Source organism: Pelodiscus sinensis, chromosome 8 (assembly GCF_049634645.1).
Source record: "Pelodiscus sinensis isolate JC-2024 chromosome 8, ASM4963464v1, whole genome shotgun sequence".
NCBI classification, from domain to species: domain Eukaryota; kingdom Metazoa; phylum Chordata; order Testudines; family Trionychidae; genus Pelodiscus; species Pelodiscus sinensis.
Genome location: NC_134718.1, coordinates 65,849,662 through 65,876,019, shown reverse-complemented (window position 1 = coordinate 65,876,019; position 26,358 = coordinate 65,849,662). Strand labels below are relative to the sequence as shown.

At 43.3% G+C, this 26,358-nt stretch overlaps 1 protein-coding gene across 7 annotated transcripts in view; it reads right to left on the bottom strand.

Annotated features, from left to right (window-relative positions):
- GPAM (glycerol-3-phosphate acyltransferase, mitochondrial) overlaps window positions 1-23,928 on the bottom strand; it is a 66,204-nt gene extending 42,276 nt beyond the window's left edge. Inside the window, exons 1-5 of one of the 7 annotated variants that reach the window (XM_075935470.1) lie at window positions 23,793-23,928; window positions 21,938-22,100; window positions 9,486-9,614; window positions 7,559-7,681; window positions 3,146-3,219 (exon numbers count right to left, since the gene is read on the bottom strand). In XM_075935470.1, the coding sequence (XP_075791585.1) occupies window positions 3,146-3,219; window positions 7,559-7,681; window positions 9,486-9,614; window positions 21,938-22,099 (488 nt within the window). In that variant the 5' untranslated portion in view covers window position 22,100; window positions 23,793-23,928. Of the gene's footprint in view, window positions 1-3,145; window positions 3,220-7,558; window positions 7,682-7,830; window positions 7,876-8,740; window positions 8,865-8,920; window positions 9,039-9,485; window positions 9,615-9,850; window positions 9,990-11,959; window positions 11,979-12,021; window positions 12,146-21,937; window positions 22,101-23,792 lie in introns of those variants that run through there. The other 6 variants (XM_075935471.1, XM_075935473.1, XM_075935472.1 and 3 more) reach the window with 6 other exon arrangements.
- Between the last annotated feature and the right edge of the window lie 2,430 nt (window positions 23,929-26,358).

Sequence of the window (26,358 nt, the reverse complement as noted above, 5' to 3'; positions counted from 1 at the left end):
AATAGGCTCCAGTATTTGCCTCCAGGCCTTCCTTTTCTCTCAAGCACAACACAAAACAGTCTTTCTTTCACTCAGACATTTTGGCTCATTTCCCCTGGTCTACTAGCCTGCCCCTGTTTGTTCTGAATCTACAATGAATACTACAGAATCTTATGTTAATTATCATAAAAGGAGAATCAGCTTTGCAGGCAGCATAACACAAACATTTGCATTTAATTCAAAATGAGGGTGAGGTTACCCCAGGACATAAAATGATAAAAATTGAATTAAAATGTGTTATCCAGTTAAACACCTTAAACATGCATCCCAAAGAGCTACACTATGCTATCAAGGAAGGACAAGCTCACAGGATACTCCTATTATACTACGTACAACAATAGTGGCCAAAGCGTGAGCTGTGGCCAAATTGTTTGGCAAATTCAACAATGCAGCATTCAGTCACACAGTTAACCTAAGGATGCAGCAGTCACTTCCATCTTTAATCTACTCCTACTCTTGTCTTTAATGCAGCCATGCATGCCTACCCATCCAGATCAATATTTATGGGGCATGCACACTGGGACTCTCAAGCGAATTCAAGTGTAAGGAAATTGAAATCTGCTCTTATACAGGCAGTCCCCGGGTTACGTACAAGATAGGGACTATAGGTTTGTTCTTAAGTTGAATCTGTATGTAAGTCGGAACTGGCGTCAGCCGCTGCTGAAACTCGTCAGTTTCAACAGTGGCTGAATCTGGACGCCAGTTCTGACTTACATACGGATTCAACTTAATAAACCCAGGCGTCCCCAAGTCAGCTGCTGCTCAAACTGATCAGCGGCTGATTCCAGGAAGCCCAGGGCAGAGCAACTCTGCCTCGGGCTTCCTGTAGTCAGCCCCTGGTCAGTTTCAGCAGTGGCTGACTTGGGGACGCCTGGGGCAGAGCAGCTGGGGTGCTGCTGCGTTACTCCAGGAGCGCCGCTCCTTGGCGCTACTGGAGCAACCCAGCAGCACCCCAGCTGCTCTGCCCCAGGCGTCCTGATTCAGCCACTGCTGAAACTGACCAGCAGCGGCTGAATCAGGACGCTGGGGCATAGCAGCTGGGGTGCTGCCGGGTTGGTACAGTAGCGCCGAGGAGCGGCGCTGCGGGACCAACCCGGCAACGCCCCAGCTGCTCTACCCCAGGCGTAGGCAAGAAAAGCCTGGTCTGCTGGGGGAGGAGAGGAGGGGCACTAGCTGACCAGGGAGACGCGGGTGGCGGGACCGCCCGCGTCCTCCACGGCTTTGCTCCCCGTCTCCCTGGTCTGCTGACCAGGGAGACGGGGAGTAAAGCCGCGGAGCATGCCCGCAGCAGGACAGCCCAGACGCGCCCGGGCTGTCCCGCTGCGGGCGTGCTCCGCGGCTTTGCTCCGCGTCTCCCTAGTCTGCTGGGGGGCGTTCCCCCCCCCAGCAGACCAGGGAGACGTGGAGCAGCTTTTCTCGCCCCGGAGGACGGGGGCGGCGGGACTGCAGCGCATCTGGGCGTCCCGTCGCTCCAGTCCTCCGGGGCGAGAAAAGCCCCGTTCGTAACTGCGGATCCGACATAAGTCGGATCCGCGTAACTCGGGGACTGCCTGTACAAACTTGGTGCCACTTCACAAGCCTTGTATGCAGCCCATGTGGCTAGACAACTCTAAAGTATACAAGAAGTTTACACACACTGTCTGTAGTTAACAGCGTGCCATGATAGACTACAGATTTTATTGCTGCAATAAATTCAGTGGGGATATTAGCTATCAGGTAAATGAATAGTCTTGTACCCTCATGAAATCTTAGCAGCTACATGACTGTTCCATAGCCCCCAGGGGCAGGGCTGGAAGCCATTGCGTTCCAAACCCGGGAGCCTCCTGAAATCTGGTGGCAGGCAGAGCCAGTCTGTAAGGGGAGCCTGTTTAAAAAAACAGCTTCTCGTGCAGACCAGCTGCTTATCAGAGGCAGCAGCCCCATCCATGGGGGGTTCGAGTTCTCCGCAATACAGAGGCTGCTTCGCTGCATGAGTCCCTGTCCACGGGGAGCTCAGACACCTCCCCCACCACCACATGGACAGGGACTGATGCCACGGAGCAACCTCTGTCTGAGGCAGGCCTTGGCTCACTGCCGAGAAGCTACTCTGAGCCTCTGTCAGCGGGGAGCTCGGACCCTGCCCCCCCCACAGACAGGGGCTGCCTTGTAGCATTCCCCCACCCTCATGCTGCTGCCTCTGATATAGGCAGCAGTGCTTGGAGGGGTGGCAGGTGGCACTGGGGAGCTGGTGCTGGGAGGAACCAACTTTTAAGCCAGATGCCTGCAACACTGGCTCCTTCATCCCCCCCTACTCCCTCTGTAGGAGACGGGGGGTGGGGGTGGGTCCACAGAGCTGGATCCCCATGCTTATTGGCTCCATCCTGTCCCCCTAACCCTCCACACTGCTGCCTATCAGAAGCAGTGGCATGGGATGCGGGGGAGCAGGCAGATCCGGTGCTCACAGTCAGGGCTCGACAAATAATGTATTCTACTTGCCCGTGGCAAGTACATTACACCCCGGAAGAGCCAGCACGGAGCGATCTGCACATGAGCAGAACCGCGCAGCTGGTGAGTGGGGCTCGCCACAGCTTGGTGAGCCCTGCTCATGGTAAGCCAACTTTTAAGCCAGCTCCTCACAGGCACTGGCTCCCACCCCCCTCACAAAGGCAGCAAAGAATGGGGTACATGTAGTTGACAAGATTAACCAATAAACCCAGGCTTAACAGTTAATCGTGTAGTTGTCTACACATGCTGACATCCCCTAAAATTCAGCACTGATTCAAGCATTCAATTCCTTAAGAAGCTGTTAAATCTTTCTTGGCGGTTTCTCTGCCAAGAGATCCAGCAAGACAAAGAAAAGATGATAAGTTATACTGGAAATAGTTTAACATACCTTGTGTAAAAACAAGGAGTCCAGTGGCACCTTAAAGAATAACAGATTTATTTGGACATAACCTTTTGAGAGTAAAAACCACTTTATTTGATGCATGGAACACATCCACTCCATGCTTTTCACAAAGAGATTTTTATTAACAAAAGCTCATGCCCAAATAGTCTTTAAGGTGCCACTGGATTCCTCACTGTTTTTGTATATACAGATTAATATGACTACCCTTCTAAGACTTACCTTGTGTGTGTTTCATTGATATAGATGACATTGCGTAGGCCCAAAGAAGGGATACTTGCATTGAAAAGCTTATCCTACCAAAACAAAATGAGAGAAAAGATGAATATCAGAAAATGATATGAGCCTGGGTACAAAGTAAATCCATGTCCATACACAGAAAGACAATAACCCTCACTTTTTAGCCTGGGGCACATTGCCAAATAGTGAAAATCATAGAAAAACAAAATACTAGTTTGGATTGAACAAACCTATCTAATCACTTAAATGGGAAAACAATCAGGGTTACAGAATACTAGAAGATTTACTTGGCATTGCTCAGGCACTTAATTCAATTAATTTGGTGGGGGATAAAATGAAAATGTACGTGCTTCACTTAAACCATTCTTCTGGGGTGAGGCTGGGCATAAGGGGTTCACGGTATGCAGGCCACTCCAGTAAGAGTGGACTACCTCAGCCCTGTTTCAACACAGCAGCTTGGGTTCAAGTGAGAAGCAGTTCTCTATGGACACTGCAGTTCTAGTGCACACAGTTGGGAGAGGGATTCATGTCCCCGAGCTGGGAAACAGATCTACATTCATCTACCCCATGTGCTCCTCAGCCAGAATAAAGAATGCAGCAAACTGTACCCTTTCCCTCTGATGAAGGGGAACAGCCAGCAACATTCCCATACTAAAAGGGGTAAAAGACTCTGATCTGGGGCAGTCGAAGGGGTGGAGGGAGAGCCCCCAGCCAGCTTCTTTTCACCTTCCTGGTGATTCAGTCTCTTTTCTGAATGGTTTTATGAGAAGCAAACCCATTCCAAGCACATCCCATTGTCCTGGTACAACTAAACCCTGACCTTGCTTTAAGTTATAAGAGGAAGCTGCATACCGAATTTGGTGGTCCTAGCTCTTACTGTTTAGGAGGAGTTCTTGAATAGACAGACTCACTCCCTCAAATATATAGTAGACTAGCTACAAGACAGATGCAGGTCATGATCTGAGTATGTACACTCATCTGATGCATAACACAAACAATGGATTTTTTTCTGGTGGGAAGTAGGATGTTAATGGGTAAGTGGGAGCCAGCAGCCCCGCACAGGGTAGGAAGCTGCAGCCACGTGGGTCTGGGAGCTGCTGGGCTGGAGCATCTCCTGTCCGGGAGCCTCCCTGCCTGCCCTTGTTTAATCAGTTAACCAGTTAAACTGAACATTTAATCAGTTAACTGATGAAATGGGATTTTACATCCCTAGTGGGAAGGTCTAAGTGCAATACCTGTTAGAGTTTAGGCCCAGAGTGTATCTACAAAGCCAGAATACAGTATTAAGAGCAAAATACATTATCCAGCATTTGTGCAAAGACAAATAATGAAGTGATGTTTCAGACTGGAATCTGAGGTCAGATTCAGACCTGGTCTAAGCAGATGCAACATAGAGATACACAATATAAATGTCATGGCAGTCAAATCCTCTGGATCAAGTACACCATGTGCGAAAGGAGGTTTATAGTTAATACTGTCGCCCATTTCTACAGTAAAGAACTGAAGGTGATCCTCCCTAAAATCTAGGCATTGGCTAAAGTACAAAACCTAAATTCCTGCGATCTACTATACAAAAGAAATAAAGCACATGAATCAATAAGGTCCTAGGAAGGGAGAACTCATGTTAGAAAGCTTTGTCAATGTGGCTGAAACAGGGATGGAAAAAAACTTGGCTAAGAACAACATGAGGCAAAGGAGTGGAAGTATTGCTTAGTGGCTATAGCACTAGACTGGGACTCTGGAAACCTGGGTTCTCTCTCCCGCTATACCAACAGCCTCTTTGGAGAAGTCACTTCACTGCTCTATGCCTCAGTTTCCTCATCCATAAAGTGATTATAATGATATTGACCTCTTTTTTAAAGCACTAAGATCTGATGAAAAGTCTATAAAAATATCTATATATTTTATACAGCTATTTCCCTTCTAGAAAATTAAGTATCAAGTATATTGTACAAGCATGCTCTGAGATTATCTGAAGAATGTCTGATGCCACAGACATCCTTCAAGGTATTGTGACAATACAATTTGCAAAGGACATAATGCACACTGCTGCAGAGAATAGGGATTTCATGTGTAATTGACTACACACTTAACCAATAAACCTAGGATTATTGATTAATCCTATCGATTACACGCACTCTTCCCCCCGTCACCGCTGCCTCAGTATCAGAGGCAGCTAAGAATGGGGGGAGGAGGGAGCTAGTGTCCGTGCGGAGCAGTGCTGAGGGTGAGGGAGCACAGGCAGGAGCCGTATACACAAGAAGCCAGCTTTCAAGCAGGCTCCTCATGCATACCAACTCCTGCAGAGGAACCTGCCTCCCCTTGCTGCCTGCTAAAGAGGCGGGGCAGAGGGGAGTGGAACCAGTGCTCTGGGGAAAACGGGTTAAAAGCCAGCTCTCCCTGAGCACCAGTTCTGCCTGCTCCCTCCCACACTGCTGCCTCTATCAGCTCCCCTTGTGAACTGGCTCCCACCTGCCACTGTGTGCTGCAGACAGCAGCTCTGACATTATGCAATGTGGGTAGCTATCCCACAGTTCCTGTCGCCCCTTTGCCTTCTGAGTTAGGCTTCAAGTGCCTGATGGGAACAAAACAGCAAGACAGAGTAGTACGTGATTGTGGGTATATGTTGTCAAAGCACAGAGGCAGCAGTACAAGATGGCAGGGGGCTCCCCGGGCGTGGGGCTGAGAACACACTAGCTGCTAGCCTGGCCCCCAGAGACTATCGAATAATCATGTAACTGCTAAGATTTGATGTGGTTAAACAATTATTAAATTAATCCCTATTTAACATTCCTAGCAGAAAACTCCCCTGAAATCATATATAGCATACGAAGCCAACCTCAAAAAAATCACTGGATCATTGTCAATTGATGTAGTATTCTCCTCTTCCTTTTCAAATTTAACTTTAAACAGACATTCTCATCTGAAAACTGACTGTAAAAACAGCAATGAAATATTCTGTATGTATTCCATCACATTAACCATCATCTCCTTAGTCATGCCTATCTAACCTCCCTCAAATGTTGCCCTCATTTCTATCTAGCCAACCCTGTGGTTTTAGAGAGGAAGCATAGGTACAACTAATGGCATAGTTAAAAGAAAATGGGGTTAAGTGGCCCTATAAATGACCCATTAACAACAAGTTTGATGCTTGAGACAGAAAAAAAAAGTTTGCTCTCAGTATTAAGCTGGCTCCAAAGTTAAATCCAATCAAAAATGGTTTTTAAATGGCAAGTTATAAAAGCATTGCAAAAGCATATGAGGTGCAAATCCCTTAAGCATATGCAAGTCCTTATATTTTTCCAAATATCATACCAAAGATAGTTCTTCACAGTCCATTTGGAGTTTTATCCCCTGCATTGATTTGTTGTTGTTGCCCATTCCTACTCTGGTGGCAGGAATTAACAGATGCAAAAATGTTCTTTTGTCACTGAATGCAACAAATTCTTACTTTAGTCAAACACAAGTTACCAGCCTCACTACAAGGGCAACTGGGTAAAATGTAAGAGCCAAGAGAAGCTCAGACTAAAATCAAATAATCTACTATGCCTTTCTCGATCTAAGTTCTGTGAATCTACAAAATATAATTACATAAAAATGAAAAGTCTCAGAGGGGTAGCTATGTTAGTCTGTGTCTGCAAAAACAATGAAGCAGTACATATCTGTCAACTAAAAATGGGCCATTTCATATAAGCATGCTTTCAAAAGCTCATTCACTAGTTTAAAAGTTTAGCAGAACACTTTTTAAAGCCATCTTGCAGACCATCTGTTACTTGAGTATCTTGATTGAAAACATCACAAACATTATCACTATTGGCATTTCTTGTTGTCAGGCTCAACAGAGAAGCCAAGAATTATCTGGGTCTGAAAACTCAATTGTCTTCTCAAACCTAAACTTGGTTCCTTCAGGTCAATGGTGAAGCATATTGCTGGGAGAGTACAAACAGCTTTCAAGACCAATAGCCAGACTAATTATTCTAGGGATATAGAGGGGATGTTAAGATTGTGTTTTTTGAAGATGAATACCTTTCTTTAGCATTAAATTTACATTGATAACACCTTTGTAAATGACACTGCACAGCAAAAGAGTTTTTCCACAAAACTCTCAAATACTATTTCTCACACAGAATGTAGTACAGGGAATTCTGCATTGGAAGGCAGACAAGACATCACAAAAGGTCTTTTCACATCTCCAAATTTTATGATCATGTTTTGAGAAAGGTAATTCAAACTACTAAGCAAACAAAAGAGAAGTAACAATTCATCTCTCTGTACAGATTAATAACATCGTGACCTTAATTCTGAAAATGAATAAACTAGTGAAACTCCAATACATTGTAATCACATGTTTCAACTTCTTATAGTCAAATATAATCCAATTCATAATCTTCTTACCCGGCTTTGGGGAGTACACATGTAGCAACAGCGTCCCACAAATGGCCTTTTTCTGCTCAGCAGTGTCTCTTTCCAATTTAAAGTCGCAGATCGGAAGACAGTAGGCCTCGAATTGCACTCTCCCTAGGAAACACAAAAATGACACACAAAAAATGATACAATTATCCACTACTGAGAAAATATTTTAAAGATACTACCAGATATATTTTTCAACCTAAGGCCAATAGAAATGTTTCCATTATTTTTTTCCTAAAATTCCAACTGATACACACCAAAAACCACCTTACATTCCACAGCAGCATTACATCCCTAACACTGCATTATTGTCCTGATGCCTGAAAAGCTGAAAATGAAATTGGCATTAAGCTAACTAGAAACAGATGAGAAATTAACAAGTGTAATAAGTTAACAGAATGTACAATGAACAGTACATCAGATTTCATTTTAATAATGTAGGGTTGTTGCACTTCAATTACTCATTGGCCAATGCCCTTTTAAAGTTGTAAGATGACAATGCCTAAAAACTTCACCAACTCGACACTACAGTGTTTATAGGTTGTGTGTCAACAGCCATATGCAAAAATAACTACTGTACTATACAAACGCCTACTTCCTTAGGCTGATTTTTAAAAATTCACAAGTACAGCAAATCAGTAACAAGAAGATCAGAACTCCATGTAATTCTTAACTACAGCATAATTCCCATTGAAATCAATAGTAACATTATTTGCCTGTGGATGCTGGCTCAGGACCACTGTGCTCAACTGAATTACAAAATCTTCTGCTATAACTTTGATTTAAAAAAGGGCAACCATAGAATTCCAAAGGAGAAAACAACATAAGCCCAAAAATATTAAACATGACACATGAGATTGGAGCAAAGCAAATTGTCAGTGGTACCTTCCAAGTAGTATGTATAAGTGTTAGAAATCCTAAATAGGTATTATCATACACTAAGCTAGAAAAATCACATAATCAGAAACAACCAGGTAGTGAAAACCAAGGCAGGAGTTCATATTAAAAATTGAAATATTCATTGGGCAATAACATGAATTGGCTAATATTCCTTCCCAATAGTTTTCTTTCAGAAATGAAACAAACATTTAGATGTTATACTTTCATCACCCCCATCTATTAACAATACCACCATCAAACTCAAAACCTTAATGTCAAAACCCTCACATTTAGGCCCTTGCTACTTTCTCTACAAAATCCTTTTCTTCCTGTCTTGTGCATGCCAGTATCCCCATTCTCCCATAATCTTGTCTCAATTACTGCCGCCTGCCCCCTCCCATCCTCTCCACTTCTAGCTGGATCCAAAACACAATTGCCAAAATCAACATCCTTTCTCTCAACTCTGACCATGTTTTCAACTTTTCTTCTGTATCAAGTTCCAAGTTCAAAACTTCTCATCTTTAGAGCACGACAATTCCACCCTGCCTACATTGCTACATCATCTCCTCCTACAACAATGCTGCTCCTTATGCTCCTCCCAATCTAATCTCTTCACTGTCCCTTTCATATATTCCAAGTCTTAAGTCCTTTTGCAGAACAGCCTGTGCAACTGCAACTACCTCTCTAATAATGTTCACCAAACTCCCTGCAGCTCTTATAAGAAACCATTTCAATAGCTATATAAAATTATTAATAAATATATCACAAGGCTCTGGGGATATTAACACTATTTCTTCTAAGCCTGATAAAATGAAGGTGTTCTATTACCCAGCAATACCGGTCTCACCCATAGCATTATACTCTTTGTTCACCACCAATTTCTAAGTCAAGTATTGGAAGAAACTGTATAATGTACATAAGAGACTTATCCTCAATCTTCAAGAAAAGAAAAGAAAAAGTAAATTTCATCTTATACATATTAAGTAAAGGAAAATAAAAAATCTTGAGGACTAACATGCATATTTTTACTTACCCATTCTTCACTAGAGTGCTTACATCTAGTGACAGCATATTCTGCTGAAGAGGACAAATAGGAAACATCTATTGTTCCAAGGGACAAAGCAGCCTCATCCATGACACACCACAAATCTAAGACCACAGGCTAAAAGGCAAAATGTGTATTTTTGTGAAGAGTAATTAACAATTATAAATAATTCATAATAAACTAGTTTCCTGTATCATCACATCTCTCATGAAGTTCTAGAGTGATTCTCTCAGGGATTGGTACAAGCAGCTGTATCAACACAGTAAATGAGCTAAACAGCGCAAACAGCATGCCTAGATGAAAAGACCCATTAACTCCCTGTGCGCATTCCCTTGTACTAACCCAAAGGATACCTTTGCCCTAGAAGCTGTTCATACTCTTCTTATATTGTATGATGTCACTCTTTTATCAACTGTCTCTCAGGGACATCTTTTGTACATAAAGTGTTTCAGAAGTGCTTTCTTCTTGCAACATCAGCCAGTGTATTCCATGTTTCTGAGCTAGACTAAGTGTCCAAACAAGATTTAAAAAGCCTTGGGGCAAGATTCATATTGTATGTGCCTATAAAATTCCACACATTACTGGCACATAAACAATATTCACACAGGTCTATGTTGCATGTGGAAAAGCCTGTATTAAGATAATCCTTTTTAAATGGAATATTCCATCATAAACATAATACGTTACTATCACTCCATGAAAGAATAACAACAAAAGCTTTAAAAGAAGAGCGTTACTGTAAGCATTTGTATGAGGTCAGTCATTTTGACATCAAATATCAGTATTAAGTATGAATTGTGAGTTATATTTCATAAGATATCAATTTATACTCAACATACAGAGTAGGAAAAGTGAATGCTGATTCTTTCATTTATTATCACAGAGAAATATTTTAAAGCTCTGATCCTGCAAATGCATATAGGAGTACTCTCCACTAAACTCAATGGGCATGTTCTTGCATATAAACATTGGTAGGATCAAATACTAAAATCACTCATCTAAAATTTTACTTCATTTAATCTCAATCCCAGGCAAACAACCAGCCTCAGCAGAGACAAATGGACTGGATAAAATGTGAAGTTCCCTTTAGCTGTACAATTCCACGATTCTGGACCTATCGTGCAAGCACTCTATGCACAAAATACTCAACTTAAATGAAAATTTTGAATGTAGGGATTTTATAGGATTAGGTCCTTTGACCCCAATCCTGTAAATATTTATACAATGCTCAACTTTACACATTGTGAATACAAAAAGTTACATAGCAATAAATTTTTGCAGGTTCAAAGCCTTTATTGGCCTTTTGCTTTACTGGCTCTTAAGCACACTAATACTCTAAGGAGCCCATAAATACAAATACAATTATCAGCCATATTCAGAAAGACATGTCCCCTAACTCACTTATGGGTCTCGTGGGCCACATTTGTGTGCATACACAACCAATTGAAGTCATATAATGGAAATAAAAAGCTATTTAAGCAATGAGAATTTCATACATAAATCTACAGAGAAAAAAAATCTTCCAGCATTCCTATTAAAAACCTTATCCTCTGAATGAGCACAGAGTAAAATTACACAGCCGATCAAAAGATCTGCCAAAAATAAAAGTACAAATGCCGAGCACCAATATGTGGTGCAGAACATTCCTGAGCAATCGAGGGGCAAACTGCCAAGAGGAACGGGGCTGAGGCTCACACAAAGGCAATGGAGGAGGAGGAGCAGACCATACTGGCAAAGAAAGGGCACTGTCCTGCTGAAGCTCCCATGGAGCAGGAGAGCAGATAGGACCGAATCAACAAGGTGCAAGAAAGGTTTGTGGTTTCATTGGCGAGAGCAAAAATGTGTGTGAAAGGGCAAAGAGAAGCCAGTCTCCAGAAGGCTCCCAGCCTCTGCTCCCGACCTTCAATACAGAATCTAGTTTGAACCTCTGCAGTCAGGGTTTGCTGCATCCCATGACAGCCCTTCAGAACAGCCAGCCGCAGCCACGCACACTGCCCTCCCCTGCCCCCACACTCTCCCCCACCACTGTCCCCCCACACTAGTCCTTGGTGCAGCACCCCCACCTCTGCACCCCCACACTCACTATTCCCCCTGCCCCCCACTATTCCCCCTACACACACACACTCACTATTCCCCCTACACACCCACACACTCACTATTCCCCCTGCCCCCCCACTATTCCCCCTGCCCCCCCACTATTTCCCCTACACACCCACACACTCACTATTCCCCCTACACACCCACACACTCACTATTCCCCCTGCCCCCCCACTATTCCCCCTACACACACACACTCACTATTCCCCCTGCCCCCCACTATTCCCCCTACACACACACACACTCACTATTCCCCCTGCCCCCCCACTAGTCCCCCTACACACCCACACACACTCACTATTCCCCCTACACACACACACTCACTATTCCCCCTGCACCCCGGGACAACCCTGCCCCCCTCTCACCCACAGGGACTCCCGCCGGTGCTGTGGGTGAGGAACCCCCCGCCTGCCCCTCTGCTACTCACGGGCCCGAGCGCCGGCTCCTGCGCGCGCTCCCGGCAGCGGCCGGCACAAGGACACGCGCCCGCTGAGGCGGCGCCGGCGGCCTGACGCAATTCCTGAGCGCCCGTCGCCATGGTGCCCCGCGGGCACGCGGCCCCTCCCCCCCCCCCGCGCCGCTCTCCCCGCCCCCGCTCACACAGTGTCACGCAACCCAGCCCCGTCCCCCCCCCCCCGCACTGGTCCCCCCGCCCCAACCGCGCACAGCCCCCCCCTCACTGCACCGCCCCCCAACCGCGCAGACCCCCCCATTGCACCCCCCATGTCCCAACTGCGCACAGACCCTCCATCCCTCACTGCACCTTCCCCCCCACCCCACATCCCAGACCCGCACAGACCTCCGCCCCTCATTGCACTTACAGGCAGTCCCCGAGTTACGCGGATCTGCAGTTATGAACGGGGCTTTTCTCGCCCCGGAGGACGGGAGCGGCAGGACGCCCAGATGCGCCACGGTCCGCCGCCCCCGTCCTCCGGGGCGAGAAAAGCTGCTCCCCGTCTCCCTGGTCTGCAAGGAGATGGGGAGCAAAGCCTTGGAGCATGCCCGCAGCAGGACAGCCCGGGCGCGCTTGAGCTGTCCCCCTGCGGGCGTGCTCCACGGCTTTGCTCCCCGTCTCCCGACCAGCAGACCAGGGAGACGGGGAGCAAAGCCGCGGAGCACGCCCACGGGGGACAGCCCAGGCGCTCTTGGGCTGTCCCGCTGCGGGCATGCTCCGCGGCTTTGCTCCCCGTCTCCCTGGTCTGACCAGCAGACCAGGGAGATGGGGAGCAAAGCCTCGGAGCACGCCAGCAGTGGGACAGCCGCAGCACGCCTGGACTGTCCCGCTGCCCGCGTGCTCTGCGGCTTTGCTCCACATCTCCCAGGTCAGCAGACCAGGGAGACGAAGCAAAGCTGTGGAGGACTTGGGCGGTCCTGCCACCCCCGTCTCCCTGGTCTGCTGGGGGGGGGGGGGTGCAGCTAGTGCCCCCCCCCAGCAGACCAGCCTTTTCTTGCCTACCCCTGGGGTAGAGCAGCTGGGGGCTGCTGGGTTGGTCCCGCAGCGCCGCTCCGGACCAACCCAGCAGCACCCCAGCTGCTCTGCCCCAGGCGTCCTGATTCAGCCGCTGCTGGTCAGTTTCAGCAGCGGCTGAATCAGGACGCCTGGGGCAGAGCAGCTGGGGTGCTGCTGGGTTGCTCCAGTAGCGCCGAGGAGCCGCGCTACTGGAGCAACCCAGCAGCACCCCAGCTGCTCTGCCCCAGGCATCCCCAAGTCAGCCGCTGCTGAAAGTGACCAGGGGCTGACTACAGGAAGCCCGAGGCAATGTTGCTCTGCCCCAGGCTTCCTGGAATCAGCTGCTGATCAGTTTCAGCAGCAGCTGACTTGGGAACGCCTGGGTTTCTTAAGTTGAATCTGTATGTAAGTCAGAACTGGCATCCAGATTCAGTCGCGGTTGAAACTGATCAGTTTCAGCAGCAGCTGACGCCAGTTCCGACTTACATACAGATTCAACTTAAGAACAAACCTACAGTCCCTATCTTGTATGTAACCGGGGACTGCCTGTAGTTTCTGTAGCCTAGCTCTGCATCAATCTCTTACCCCACCATTAACTCCCCTTCCCATCACATCACCTCTATATGTACACCACTCTCACATCATGGTATTTACCATCCTCCCCCCCAGCTGCCGACCGTCTCATTGTTCAGGCTATTTAACACTAATTTCCTATTGCCTATCTAGAATCAACTCCATACCTACTGTCCACCATATTCCGCATCCCGTTATCCATGCTGCTCAGCAACAGTCCTCCATCCTCCTAATCATTAACAGCACCAACCCCATCCACCATCCTCTCTCTTACCTTAAAGCAACCACCCCAAACTCTATACCCACTCTCAAGCCCGCTCTTCAGCATCCTAATATCCAGCACTGACCTCTCCTGCTCAGCACTAAAACCCATACCCTCCCACCTTGTCTATTTAGTTGGTAAGATCTTTGTGGCAGGCACTGTCTCTTACTCTGTTTCTACCGTGCCAACCACAATAGGGTTCCATTTTCATTTGGGACCCCTAGGTGCCTCTGTAACAAGAATGCATACTAATTATAGGAAAATCTAATTATAATATTGCTGGCTCTAAAATGGTTAGTTGTTTCTTCATTGTTCTTTATAACATATGTAAAATAAAGTTCAAATCAACAGTAAATGACTAAATAGGCAGCTTCCCTCCCCTCATCCCCAATTCCCCCTTTCTTAGAAAGTATCTCAATAGGCAATTTCCAAAAGGAAATAGAAGTTTAATGGCAGTTGAAAAAGAAATAGTGTGCTTTTAGTAATAGTATTATTGTTACACTACTGCCTTGAGGCCTAACCAAGATCAGAGCCTGCTCCACCATGTTTGGCTTGATACAAGTACAAGTTGCACCTCTAAAATCCATAATTCTCTGTTCCAGCAACATCTGTGGTCATGCCGGACCATGGATGTTCCAGGATTAGAGAGTAAAAGCGCTCTGCAGGAGGGTGGGGACCCAGGAGCTGGTGTACTGCTGAGTCAGACTGCAGAGGAGAGCAGGAGCCAGCACATGGCTCAACTGGGCTGCGGGGGAAGCCCTTGGGGAGCATCGACAAGCCAGGGAGAGGGGGCAGCAGTGTCCTGTAATGACCTCCCCTGGTCCAGAAAAATCCCTCATCTAGGTCCCGAGGGTGCTGAACCAGGGAGATCCAACCTGTACATAACAAGAGACAATTTATGGCTCAGTTTTCAGAGATGTTGAACACTCAGTGCTCCCACTGATTTGCTTAATTCTTCTGAAAAGGCCATTCATGACACACAAACTATAACAGACAATTATTGATGAGGTAACAGATTACAAATAATCTTTTAGTTTGATCAGTATTTTAAAGAATGGTTCTATGTTAATAGAATAGCATGGCTGATTATTGCTTAATTTATATATTTGAGGAATCATGAGAAATCTTGCATCACCTGGATGGGGTAATATTTTCCATGTGCTAATTTTAATCACAAACTATAATTTGAGGCAATGATGTAATTGTTTAATCCCTAAAGCATATATTGCTGAAACATAGGCAGGATTATGATAATTGTGCTTCCAAATCAGGATTGCATGTACAAGGTATGTGATATGGTGTTCATTTGTTTTCAATGATTTACAGAGAGCTGGATTTATCTTAAAAATGAAAAAATCAGATGAAATTCAAGACAAATGGCAGAGAGGAAAAATAACTTAGCTTTAATGAATGTTTATTGAGGTTGCTAGACACAAATCGATCCTGAACCAGTAATTCTTTCTGGATTTGAAAGTACTGGATTAGAGACACCAACTCCCTTTCTCCTAGTCTGAGCTAAATATCCATGGAAGGAATTGCTACTACATTAAAATCTGAAGGTCAGAGTCTTCACAGCCTTGCCCTGTGCAAGGTGGGCATAAAGTACTACCAAATCAAAATAACAGCGTTTTTCACCCGCTTTGTACAGGTTTAAATAACTTCATGGTGCATGAGAACCAGATCCTGCTACCAACATACCATAGCTGACAAAAATGATACTAACTTTGTCAGATTTACTTTAGCAAAAATATCCATCGATAATACCATCACCTGCTTACTTAAGCAGTCATGCCCTCCCACATCTGAAAACCGACAGGAGAATATCAGTGTTGTGTTACTGTTTATACCTAATAGAGAATCTCCTTTAGCTTATGCAACAGAGGTGCTTCATTTGTATCCAGGTTTCACTTTAAGATTCAGCAAGAAGAGGGTTGTTGTTTTTCTCTTGCTGTTGCAATGCTGTCTATGCAAAAGACTAGAACAAAAGAAAACCTGTTTTTCAAGCTGCAAATGCATACTATGAATACGTAAGAAACATGTTATATTAAAAAGGAAGTATCTGTGGCCATGAAAACATTGTAACTCAGCTAAGGATAAGTCTGTAGAAGGAAATGTTTATGGCCTTCAAGAGATCAAAATAATATAGAAATGGGAAGTTCTCTGGCCCTAATTAGGACACGCATGTTTCCAATAGTGAATTAGCATACTGAATGTTTCCCATATAGCCAGTTCTATAATTATCACTACCTATATATTCAAAAGTGACTAGTGATTTTGGGTCTCTCTTTTTCGGGTGGCCCACTTGAGACCAAATCTGGCAACAGTAGGGAGGGCTTGGCTCTGGGTTCCCGGAAGGAGCAGGGCCTTGGCAGAAGGGACAGTGCTAAGGGCAGCCAGGATTCATTGCCCCTTGGACTGCACTACACCTCACCCAACCAGCCCTCAGTATCGCCCAGATCATCGCCCATGTGGGGCACCAGTGACATTTTAAAGGACCCACGATTCGGGCTGCTGCTGCTTGATGCCTGCCAAAGTAGCAGTGCCAGCAATCTGGAGCCCCAAGCCCTCGGGCTTCTGCCCCCTTTTCCTTCTCCCTCCCCCCCTTCCATCAGCAGCCCTCCTTGAGACACTGTGACGGAGCCTAATTTTTACAATGTTGAACACTCTATGGAACTCAGGTTCTTGGAAAATACTTCAAATATTGGGCATCAAAATCATTAGTCACTTTTGGAAAATAAGACCGTAAGATTACTGAGCTTGGATGTATATAGGTTGGACCGCCCTGGTACCATGATTGAGGGGATTTGCTGGATCAGGGGAGATCCCTCCACTCATGGCCTGTGCTGAACACTGCTCCCCCAACGGCTCCAGCCTGGCCCCGCTGCCTCCTGGCTGGCTGTGGCTCCCTGGACCAGAGCTCTCTAGCTGCCATTTTACTTGGCAGCCACTGGGACCAGAGCTCCATGGCTGGAGCTCCCAAAACGTGGCTGGAGCTCTACAGCCACTGCTGGCCCCCCGCCACTGCCCAGCCACTGGGGTCAGAACTTCCTGTTGCACTGCCTTCCCCTTCCCCCTCAACATGGGGCTCCTGGCTGAGTTGCCAGCCCTCCTGCTGTGCTCCTGCCCCAGGGCCAGACTTCTCTATACCTGGGCTGTGTGGTCCAGGAACATCTGTGGTTCTGCCAGACCACGGATGTTGCTGGACCAGAGTGTCCCAGTTAAGGGAGATACAACTTGGACCAACTTTTCGATGGGAGGATTTCAGCAAGAATGGGACAATGGATTGGATTTTGTTGTAACTATACCCACTTAACTCAAAATCCGGTGGTGAATCCTTGTTATGTGTCTCCTGAGGCACATTGTGCATAGAAGAATGGAACAACTGAGGAGTTACATGCATATAACTGACATTGATAGCTAACCCCAGCGGCTCTCGTAATTCAATTTTGATTGCTACATTGTCAACATAGATAGGTTCATGCCCTTCAGGTTACACTTAGGCTGTGTCTACACTGGGCCACTTATTCCGGAAAATCAGCCGCTTTTCCGGAATAAGCTGCGAGCTGTCTACACTGGCCCTTGAATTTCCGGAAAAGCAACGATGCTCTACTGTACAAAATCAGCCGCTATTCCGGAAAAACTATTCTGCTCCCACTCGGGCATAAGTCCTTATTCCAGAACACTGTTCCGGAAAAGGGCCAGTGTAGACAGCCCAGTAGTCTTTTCCGCAAAAAAGCCCCGATCACGAAAATGGCGATCGGGGCTCTTTTCCGGAAAAGCGCGTCTACATTGGCCACAGACGCTTTTCCGGAAAAAGGGCTTTTCCGGAAAAGCAGCCTGCCAATGTAGATGCTCCTTTTCCGGAAAAACTGAAAACAGAATAGTATTCCGTTTTAAGCATTTCCGGAAATTCATGCCAGTGTAGACACAGCCTTACAGTACTACTGCCTCGTTGATTACTGTGGGATGGCACAGGACATATGGTAAGAGAGAGAAGAGTTTGCCCCTTTGATTCTGTGGGCCATATTCAAAGTAGAGTTTAAGTGAATCTAAAGGAGTTTATGATGCTATAAAGTGCAGCATCCCCTTGCCCACCCAAAATGTATTAACTAGTTTAAACTCCTTTAATGTATCTTGATTCCGTCTATGCTAGATGCTAACTAATTCTTTAGATAAACATACACACTTGCATTCACCAATTTATACTCCTTTACACATTGTCTCTTAATTTGGACCAATAACACTAACTGCAAGGAAAAAGAAATTGTGACTTATATACCAAGAAATCAGAAGAGAGGGTGTAGCAGGATGAGAAATGTATTTGGGAGGGATTTAAGAATGTAGATATGAAATAAGGCCACAGCACTTTCCTATCACACATCTTTCTACTGACCCTTTGGCACGTGTAGACCCCTTATACTCATCTCACTATCTGACTTCTTATCGTGACCAGTATGTCTTAATAATATGAGGCTATGTTCATACTAGGGATGTCAACAAATAGTTGACTAGACAATTAACCAATAAGCCTACGTTTATTGGCTAATCTAGTTGACTACTCACATTTCCCCAGTCCCTCCTGCTGCCTCTGAATCAGAGGCAGCAAGCAGGGGGAAGCAGAAGCTAGTGCTGGGGGGAACCACCTTAAAAGCCGGTTGAGGCAGCACTGTGGAGGCAGCAGTGCAAGGCGGGGAGGGCAGGGGAGGCTGCTGTGAAGCAGCCTCTGCCCACAGCGGGCCCTGGCTGCCTCTGTCTGCAGAGCAGCCTCTGTCCATTATGAGGTTGGGCCTACCATGGACAAGGGCTGCTACCGGAGGACAGAGGCTGCTTTGCGGCAACTTCTCCCACCCCTTCTCTCCCAGCAGCCTCTGTCCGGGGGGAGCTCAGAACCAATTTACCACTCTTACTCATGTTGAAGAGCAACTTGCTTTTCAAATAATCTTGCTGTTTTTAATGGAATTACATACAGAGTGGGGAAGCCATACATGTGATTAAAGCTAACAGAATAGGTCTCTAAATCAGAGATATGTTTTAAAAAATGGTTCAACAACTGGATTATGTTGAAAGCCATTTGACTATCCAATTTTTAAGAAAATGTGTTAGTAAAGGAATTAATTTTTATCCATATTTATCTAAGCATTTCCAAACTTGATATAATTTAACTGTTTTAACTAGTTGATATGTAGTTTTGTAGATTACATGACCTAGCAGCTCAGTATACTGTTCCACCAGTCACAAGCATATAACTGCAATTCTGATTATTCTTTTCATTTCACACAGTATTCACTGACATGGCATGAGGCCAGAGACAGCTTTTGGTTTTACTCATAATCTTGGAGAAACTCTTCTGTCTTCAGTAACATTATTCCAAATTTACTCTGGTCTTGTCATCCCAACCATGCTACATTGGCACAGCTGCATGGAGGTAGCACGGCTGGTGAAGCCATGCCATGTCAACAGGAGAGTGCTCTCTTGTCAACAAAATTACTTCATCTCAACCAGAGGCAAAAGCTATATTGGCAGAAGACACCATTTTAAATCAAGGTAACTTACATAATTCAAGGGGGTATTTTTTCACACAGATAAGACACAAATTATATCGATGTAACAGTAGTGTAGACAAGCCCCCTGAGAATGCAGTCTCACTCATGAAGTGTAACATATATGCTAGTTTACATATTACTGTTTTTAAGAAGAATTACCATGTATTTTAGAAAATCTATTTAGTAGACCCTGGAGACGGTTCTTCTTTTGTTTACATTTTTATTAGACCAGTATAACTTCTCTGACTTCAACAAAATTACTTCTGGTTTACAATAAGATAAGTAGCAAGAAAATCAGGAGCACAGTCCTCTCAGCTTTAATGGTTTTATCTTCATTTTTGAGTCATATGATGTAGTGTGCATTCCCCGTATAGTTTATTGGGGGAAGTAGTTAATCTATTTTGTCCCAGTGGGAAAGAATAGTAATTAAAAACTTTCCTTCAGGGTATCAGAAAAAAAAAATAGAAAAAAAAACACTCAAGTGTAGTTTATTCTGTATAATAGCTTTCCAAAGAAAGACTCGGTGTGCATTAGTGGTATGATTTTTAAACTATTTTCCAACTTTTGATAATATTATTGCATTACCTGAAAGCAATCCTATTACTTATCTGTACGAGTGTTGAAACTAGTCCTTCGGAAAAATAAGTTCAGGAAAACCTTTTCGTACGACTGGATAGACTTGTTTTAAAACCTCAGTCTTAATAGTAAAATCTCATCAGTATTCAAAGCTTGTCATTTGGGGGTTGTTGTTGTCGTCTCACACAAAGGGGGAACATTTTGGAATGCCCCTAAAGTCATGGACTTTCAGGGCGGCATCATTTCCAAAAATTCAAATATAGTTGTCTTTTGATATGATCAGAGACTCTAACCCACTTCTACTAAAGTCAGTGGTAGTCTTGCCATTAATTTCAATGGGAGCAGGAACAGGAGCAGACTTATTTTTTCCCCTTCTTCTTAAAAGATCTGCCATATTTTTTTCCCCTTCTTCTTAAGGGAATATATTTTCTATGCCAGTGAGTCCAGGAAGATAATTTGCATATATGACAAACTGGCAACCCTCTTGCTTTGTTTGACTATTTTGCAAGATGCTTCGTTAATCTAGCAGTTTTCAAAGGAGAATAAAGATGGGATAATGGGTATATTTTTTATCCTTTTAAAATTGATTAGGCCCCAATTTAGAAATGTAAGATTAGATTGAGCATTAAAACTTCCAAAACTGTACAAAACTATCATCTTTTTGAGAAAGAAACACTTTTCTTCAAGTCTGCATGCGTTATCTGCTCCTAGCTAGTTTTTACCAATTCCCATGATGTTGCTTTCACTAACAGAGACATGTTTACAAAAGAATGCAATGTATCTTGTTTAAAAAGACACTTTCAAACCTTGGAGTGCTACAAAAGTTTGGAAACCAAAAACTATGTGGTGAGGGAGTAAAGATATGTACAAAGCGCCGTTGTTTTCAGTGACTCAAGAATTATAAACATTAAAAGAGATGCAATTTGGCAGTGGCAAGCTTCAATGTCAATGTTATTACTTTTGTATATAATGTATGAGGAACATTTGAAAATGGCAAGAGTCCATAAAATTGACAGATAAGGCTGTAAGCAATAATGGTTCAGCTATCCCCTATATCTCATTTTAAGACAGATGATTCCATTGCATCTATTTCACCTCCCATATCTTGAGAACTAATATAAAATTTATTACAAGTACAGTGACTCTCTCTTGTGTAGCATAGCACATGGAGTTTTTTCCCCATCTAGCTATCATCTTTGTTACTGTAATCTTGAAACAATAAAGGTCATGTTAGCTATAAATCCATTCCTAGATTTTCCCTGTATTTGTTATTCACTTTGCTTTAGCACAAAAAATGCTTTTGTTCTAATAGAAAACATAAGTGAATTAAAACCAGTAGAACTGCGATGAGAGTATGGCAAGCTGTTAAACTTGCAATCACAGCACCATTAAGCAGTTACAGCAGAAGCATTTTAAAATGCCCTCACTTTTCCATATGACTTTCTTGGGATGGTTTGAATGAGTGCCAGTGATTGACAGCACTTAAACTAATGCTATCCCACAGAATAGATGGAGCCCTTAGTGCAAAAATGCAAAATTCCCTGCACTCCCTGCCACCTTCACCCTGATCTGGAGAGGCATCTCACTTAAGGACAAGAAGGGAATAGTTTACTGTATATAATTCAGACTTTGACCTTCTTTGCTTAAATGCCCTGCAAAGATGTCAGTGTTACTCATGACTTTTTTTAAATCTGAAAAAGTGTTTACAAGAAAGTGAGCTGAGAACACCCTTGCATTTTGGCCATTGGTTAGCTTTGGGTAGGGACAGAATCGTATTCATCTGCTCCTTTGTATGTCAATTTGTAAATCAATGAAAGAGCAGCACATACTAGGATGCTGTGGGGTATTATGGATAAGGCTGGTTTTGTGTCAGTGTTCACAGATGTCTCAGGTTCCCCTGACTTCTTTGTTTTCTTTTTCAGGGCCCCTTGCCCACTACCTGTTGCCAAGCCCCCTGCAGTGGGACGTGCAAAGATCCATTTCTTCCCGTTCCAATTGCCTGGCCTCCCTCCAAGACATGAAGAGCTGCTTTCTTTCCCTCTGGGGAAACCCTTATTGGGAACAGAAGAGGAAGAAGCATGAGACAGGCAGTGCAGATCATTCTGGAAACAAAAAAAAAAAAAAAAAATCACAGAGATGAGTCACAAATCCACAATTTTATCAAAATTTGCCCAGCTTCATCTACACCTCATTTCAATAGGTGCTATGGCATAGCACAACCAAGACTATAGAGAGGCACTCAAGTCATTCACCAGGAGTGTGGGAGAGGGGGCTCTATTTCTCCAGTGCCATGCTAATGTGGGCTTGCTTTTGTCCGTCAGGTGTTTTACAATAATTCAAACAGTCTGACCTGCAGCCTGAAAGTTAGGGTCTGCTGCCAGTCAGGTCTGTTTTCAGAAAGGAGATGGTTAATTTTCTGGAAGTATTTGGTAAAAGTTATGGACTCTTAAGGCATTCTAAATGATCTGATTCAGGCATAATAATTTTAGTGCAGACCATTCTAGATTTTATAATCCTCAGATGTCCCAGTCAGAGCATTATAACTCCCACAATATCCAATACCATATTGCATCTTCTATGCTGTAAATAACATGAGATAGCTGCAAAAGCCAAGAGATACAAAGAGTTTTAAATGTTAACTAGCTGCTTCACAAAACACTTTGATTAGGGATGGATTTCTGTATGCATCCTTGAGACCTAGACTAGTATAGGAGGACCATATACTCCTCCTTGCCTCTCCTCAACCTTTCCTTCCTATACCAAACTCTTCCCACAGAGAGCAGAATGCACTGGGTCTTAAGTGCATTTAAATGCACAGCAAGTTTAGAAATACTTTTTCCCCTGCAAGAAGGGAATTAGCTAGACCCTAAAATGAACCTACCTCCTTAAAGTCAGTTCTTTTGGGAAATACTGAGACATGATTGACAACTAATTAGAGCTGATTCAGTAGGAACAAATTAATTTTTCCATAGCACTAGAGAGATGATTCCTGTGACATGCTACATCAGTATTTCCATTAAAAACTTCTACTTTCAGAGATTTACAACTGGAAAAAAAATCTGTTCCACTCAACATACAACAGGCCTTACATTGAGCTTATGGACGTGGTATATATTGGGAGCAATTCCCTGACAGTTGCATCAGTTTTACATCAGGGTAAATGCTGATCAGGATTAGATCAAACCTCTGAGATTCTGAGTTTTATTAACATTTTAAAATTCTCTTTCTTCTAGGTAAAGGAAAGGGGGACTAGTTAATTTCAGACACCAATTTTGCATTCTATAATTTATTAAGAAATTGTTTTGTTGTAGTTGGTAAATTTTCCAAGTTACAATTCCATTGCCCAAACTCTGTATGTCTACACTACAGAGTTTTGTTGGAAAAAAGGCCATTTTCCTGACAAAACTTGAGGAACATCCACACTGCAAGGGCCCAAATATTCTAGGACCATCACAGCTTCTGCTCAAAGTCAATTCCATGTTGTCTTTTGACATTCTGCCTCCCCTTCCCGTCCCTTTCCCCTCCCCTCCCTCAACACACACACACTGATCCTGCTCCATAAAATGAATATGGAATGAATGTTACAAAGAAAGCTAGCACTGTGGGTGGCATACAAAACCCACCAACCTCATGACCTTTTACTGTGAAATCTTATTCTCATTTTATCTCATCATCTCCTCCCGTGTTCTTCTTAGGTTTTATCCAGTCTAAGCTAAGAACATTGCAATGAAATCCTGGGTCCACCAAAGTCAATAGCAAAACTCTTGTTGATGTCAAAGGACTCAGGAGCTCACCTTTGGTGTTTGATTCCTCTGTACAGCACCGTACTCCTTTATGGCTATGTCTGAGTGATAATCTGATAGCTATAAATCCTCTGTGACCAGTTTCGAACTCATACATCTATTCCCAATTAGCATAGCTCTGAAACATTTGTCTTCTATAAAGTATTTCATTAAAGTCATTACATAAACCATTTATCTTTGTAACCTGGTTAAGATAGCTCAAAGAAACTGTAGTATAGGGATTGTTATGCAATAGACATTCAGAATAAAGAATCAGCTATGCCAGATCACATAAACTCTGCTGTAAACAGAAAAGTCAAGGCACTAGGCAGGATCTTGAGTAACAGTTGCAAGTAACAACAAGAAGCAGTAGCCCTGGATGGAACAAGAGGTGCTGAGGGTGGTGCCTTCTGGCTTACAGCAATAATAACAAACACCAAAAACATGGTTTCCAACATCAGCATGCCTGGCAAAAAGTGACTTTTAAGTACCAAGAGATAGAAAAGGTGTTTTGTGCTAAATGTCTTTCAAGATACACGCCACTGGTACCACAGAGGGTAACGTCGATGAAGATGATAGATTGAGCCTTCCAAAGACTAATAAATATTTCTTATCAGAAATAATGGTTCAAAGAGAACAAGCAAGAGAAACTTATCTTCTTTCAATTCTTAATTTGCAACTCATCCTTCTTTATCAAGTTTAGGGTGGCACATAATTTCTCTATCTGTCCCCTTCATATTCTCTTTTCAGTTTGATCAAAAAATATTAAACAGTCTCGCAGACAGCAACGTTTTATTTTAACCTTTATGCCCTTAGAAGATGTTGACATTCAACTTTTTACTGAAGTATACATGCATAATACAATGGCATATGTGTATTCTTTCCAATCTTTTGTTCTAAAACAATCATAATTAACAAAAAGATAAAATATCCATGATACCCAAAATATATTTCACACTCAATCCTGCTAATACTTATGTTCTTGACTTGAGCAATTTCATAAATGTTTATAGAATCAGGAACTTGGATTGCAACTTTCTTGAAATTAATATGTATTTATAAATTATTTTATCACTCTGAAGTGAATGCTCAGGAAAATTCACTTATATCCTTTAACTGAGTATTACTGAAGAAATGATAAAAAATGTTATCGATTATAACTTAATGAATGAGTTAAATCTAAACACAAATATTAATGCAGATTTGTGTGCCTAAATGTATGCACCTAAATCCATGTGGATAAACCTAAAATAGTAACCTAATTTTCAGAGATGTTGAACTCTCAGATTTCTCGTTAATTTCAAAATATAGAAAATTTTGGCCTCTTTTCTAGAGAAACACTAGTTGTAATAAAAGACACCACTCAGAAAAATCTGTACTGCATTATTTATAAATATTGCACAGTGGCATAGATTTTATGGGCCAGATTTTTATCTGATTTATACGAGTATAAATTGGAATGACACTACTCATTTCAAAGGAAACATTCCAAATGTATAGGTGCATGAGATCAACCCGGTCCTCCAGCCTTTACAAGAAAAATCACACAAGTCTGACATGAAATATTGCACCATACATGATAAGACAAGTATTTGTTTTGGAAGGACGCTCAAATTGCTCAGTTAGATCAAATACAACATTTAGAAGGGAGACTGTTATTTTAACATCACAGTTAATACACCAGGTTGGTGAGCAGTTAGTTATATTCATGCTTTTTCAAGTCATGTAACATATTCAAAAATAAATCAAATTATTTTTTTCTTGTTTGGAAAAGAGCTTTTCTTTTACTCAGACATATTACATGCAACTCCCTAGCAAGAATGACAGCCAGAAGAAGCAGCAAAAGTTGTAATATTAGATGAAAGAGAACAGGCAGAGAAGCTCAGAAGGCAACAAAATGCTGTACAAAGACAAGTCTGGCTATTTGAAACCGTTCCTCTCCTTTTCAAGGCAACAGCAGTACTGGGAAAGGAAAGCCACTGATTTTTTTTTCACAGCCTGGTATCTGACTGTCTAACTTTGCTTCTAATCGTCTTGTCTATTTTTAGGAAATCTTTCATTCCTCACTTTCATAACTCTCTCTCTCTCCCCCACAAGTTTCCGTTCCTGAAGTCACTTGACTCACTAATTTAATAGACCCATCAAATCACTTAAAAGGTCCTAAGTAAAACAAAGATAAGTTTTAAACATTACCTGAAATCTTGACCCCCACCTCTCCCCGGTCCTGAATCACCTTTTTTCCCCTCTCTCAAGAGACAGAAAAAGCATTCCCACTCTGCTTTCCTTCCTGCCCAGATAACAAGCTGACCACGAAATATTCCAATTGCTCTAGTCTCAGCAGGTAAAAAAATATCAAGCACGAGTGACCTATTGCTGTCATTTAAAATACTCTGCTTCTGTTCCTCATGCCTCGTCTATAGACCTACCCTCATTAGTGCATTGAAGAGTCAATGTCACTGACTTTTGTTCATTCATACTCAGTCTGAAAGGGCAAATAGCTTTATACATACACTAATGCTTAAAAAGAAACTCATAAAAATGGTACTCGTGCCTATAGCTTATAAGACACCCAAAGAGT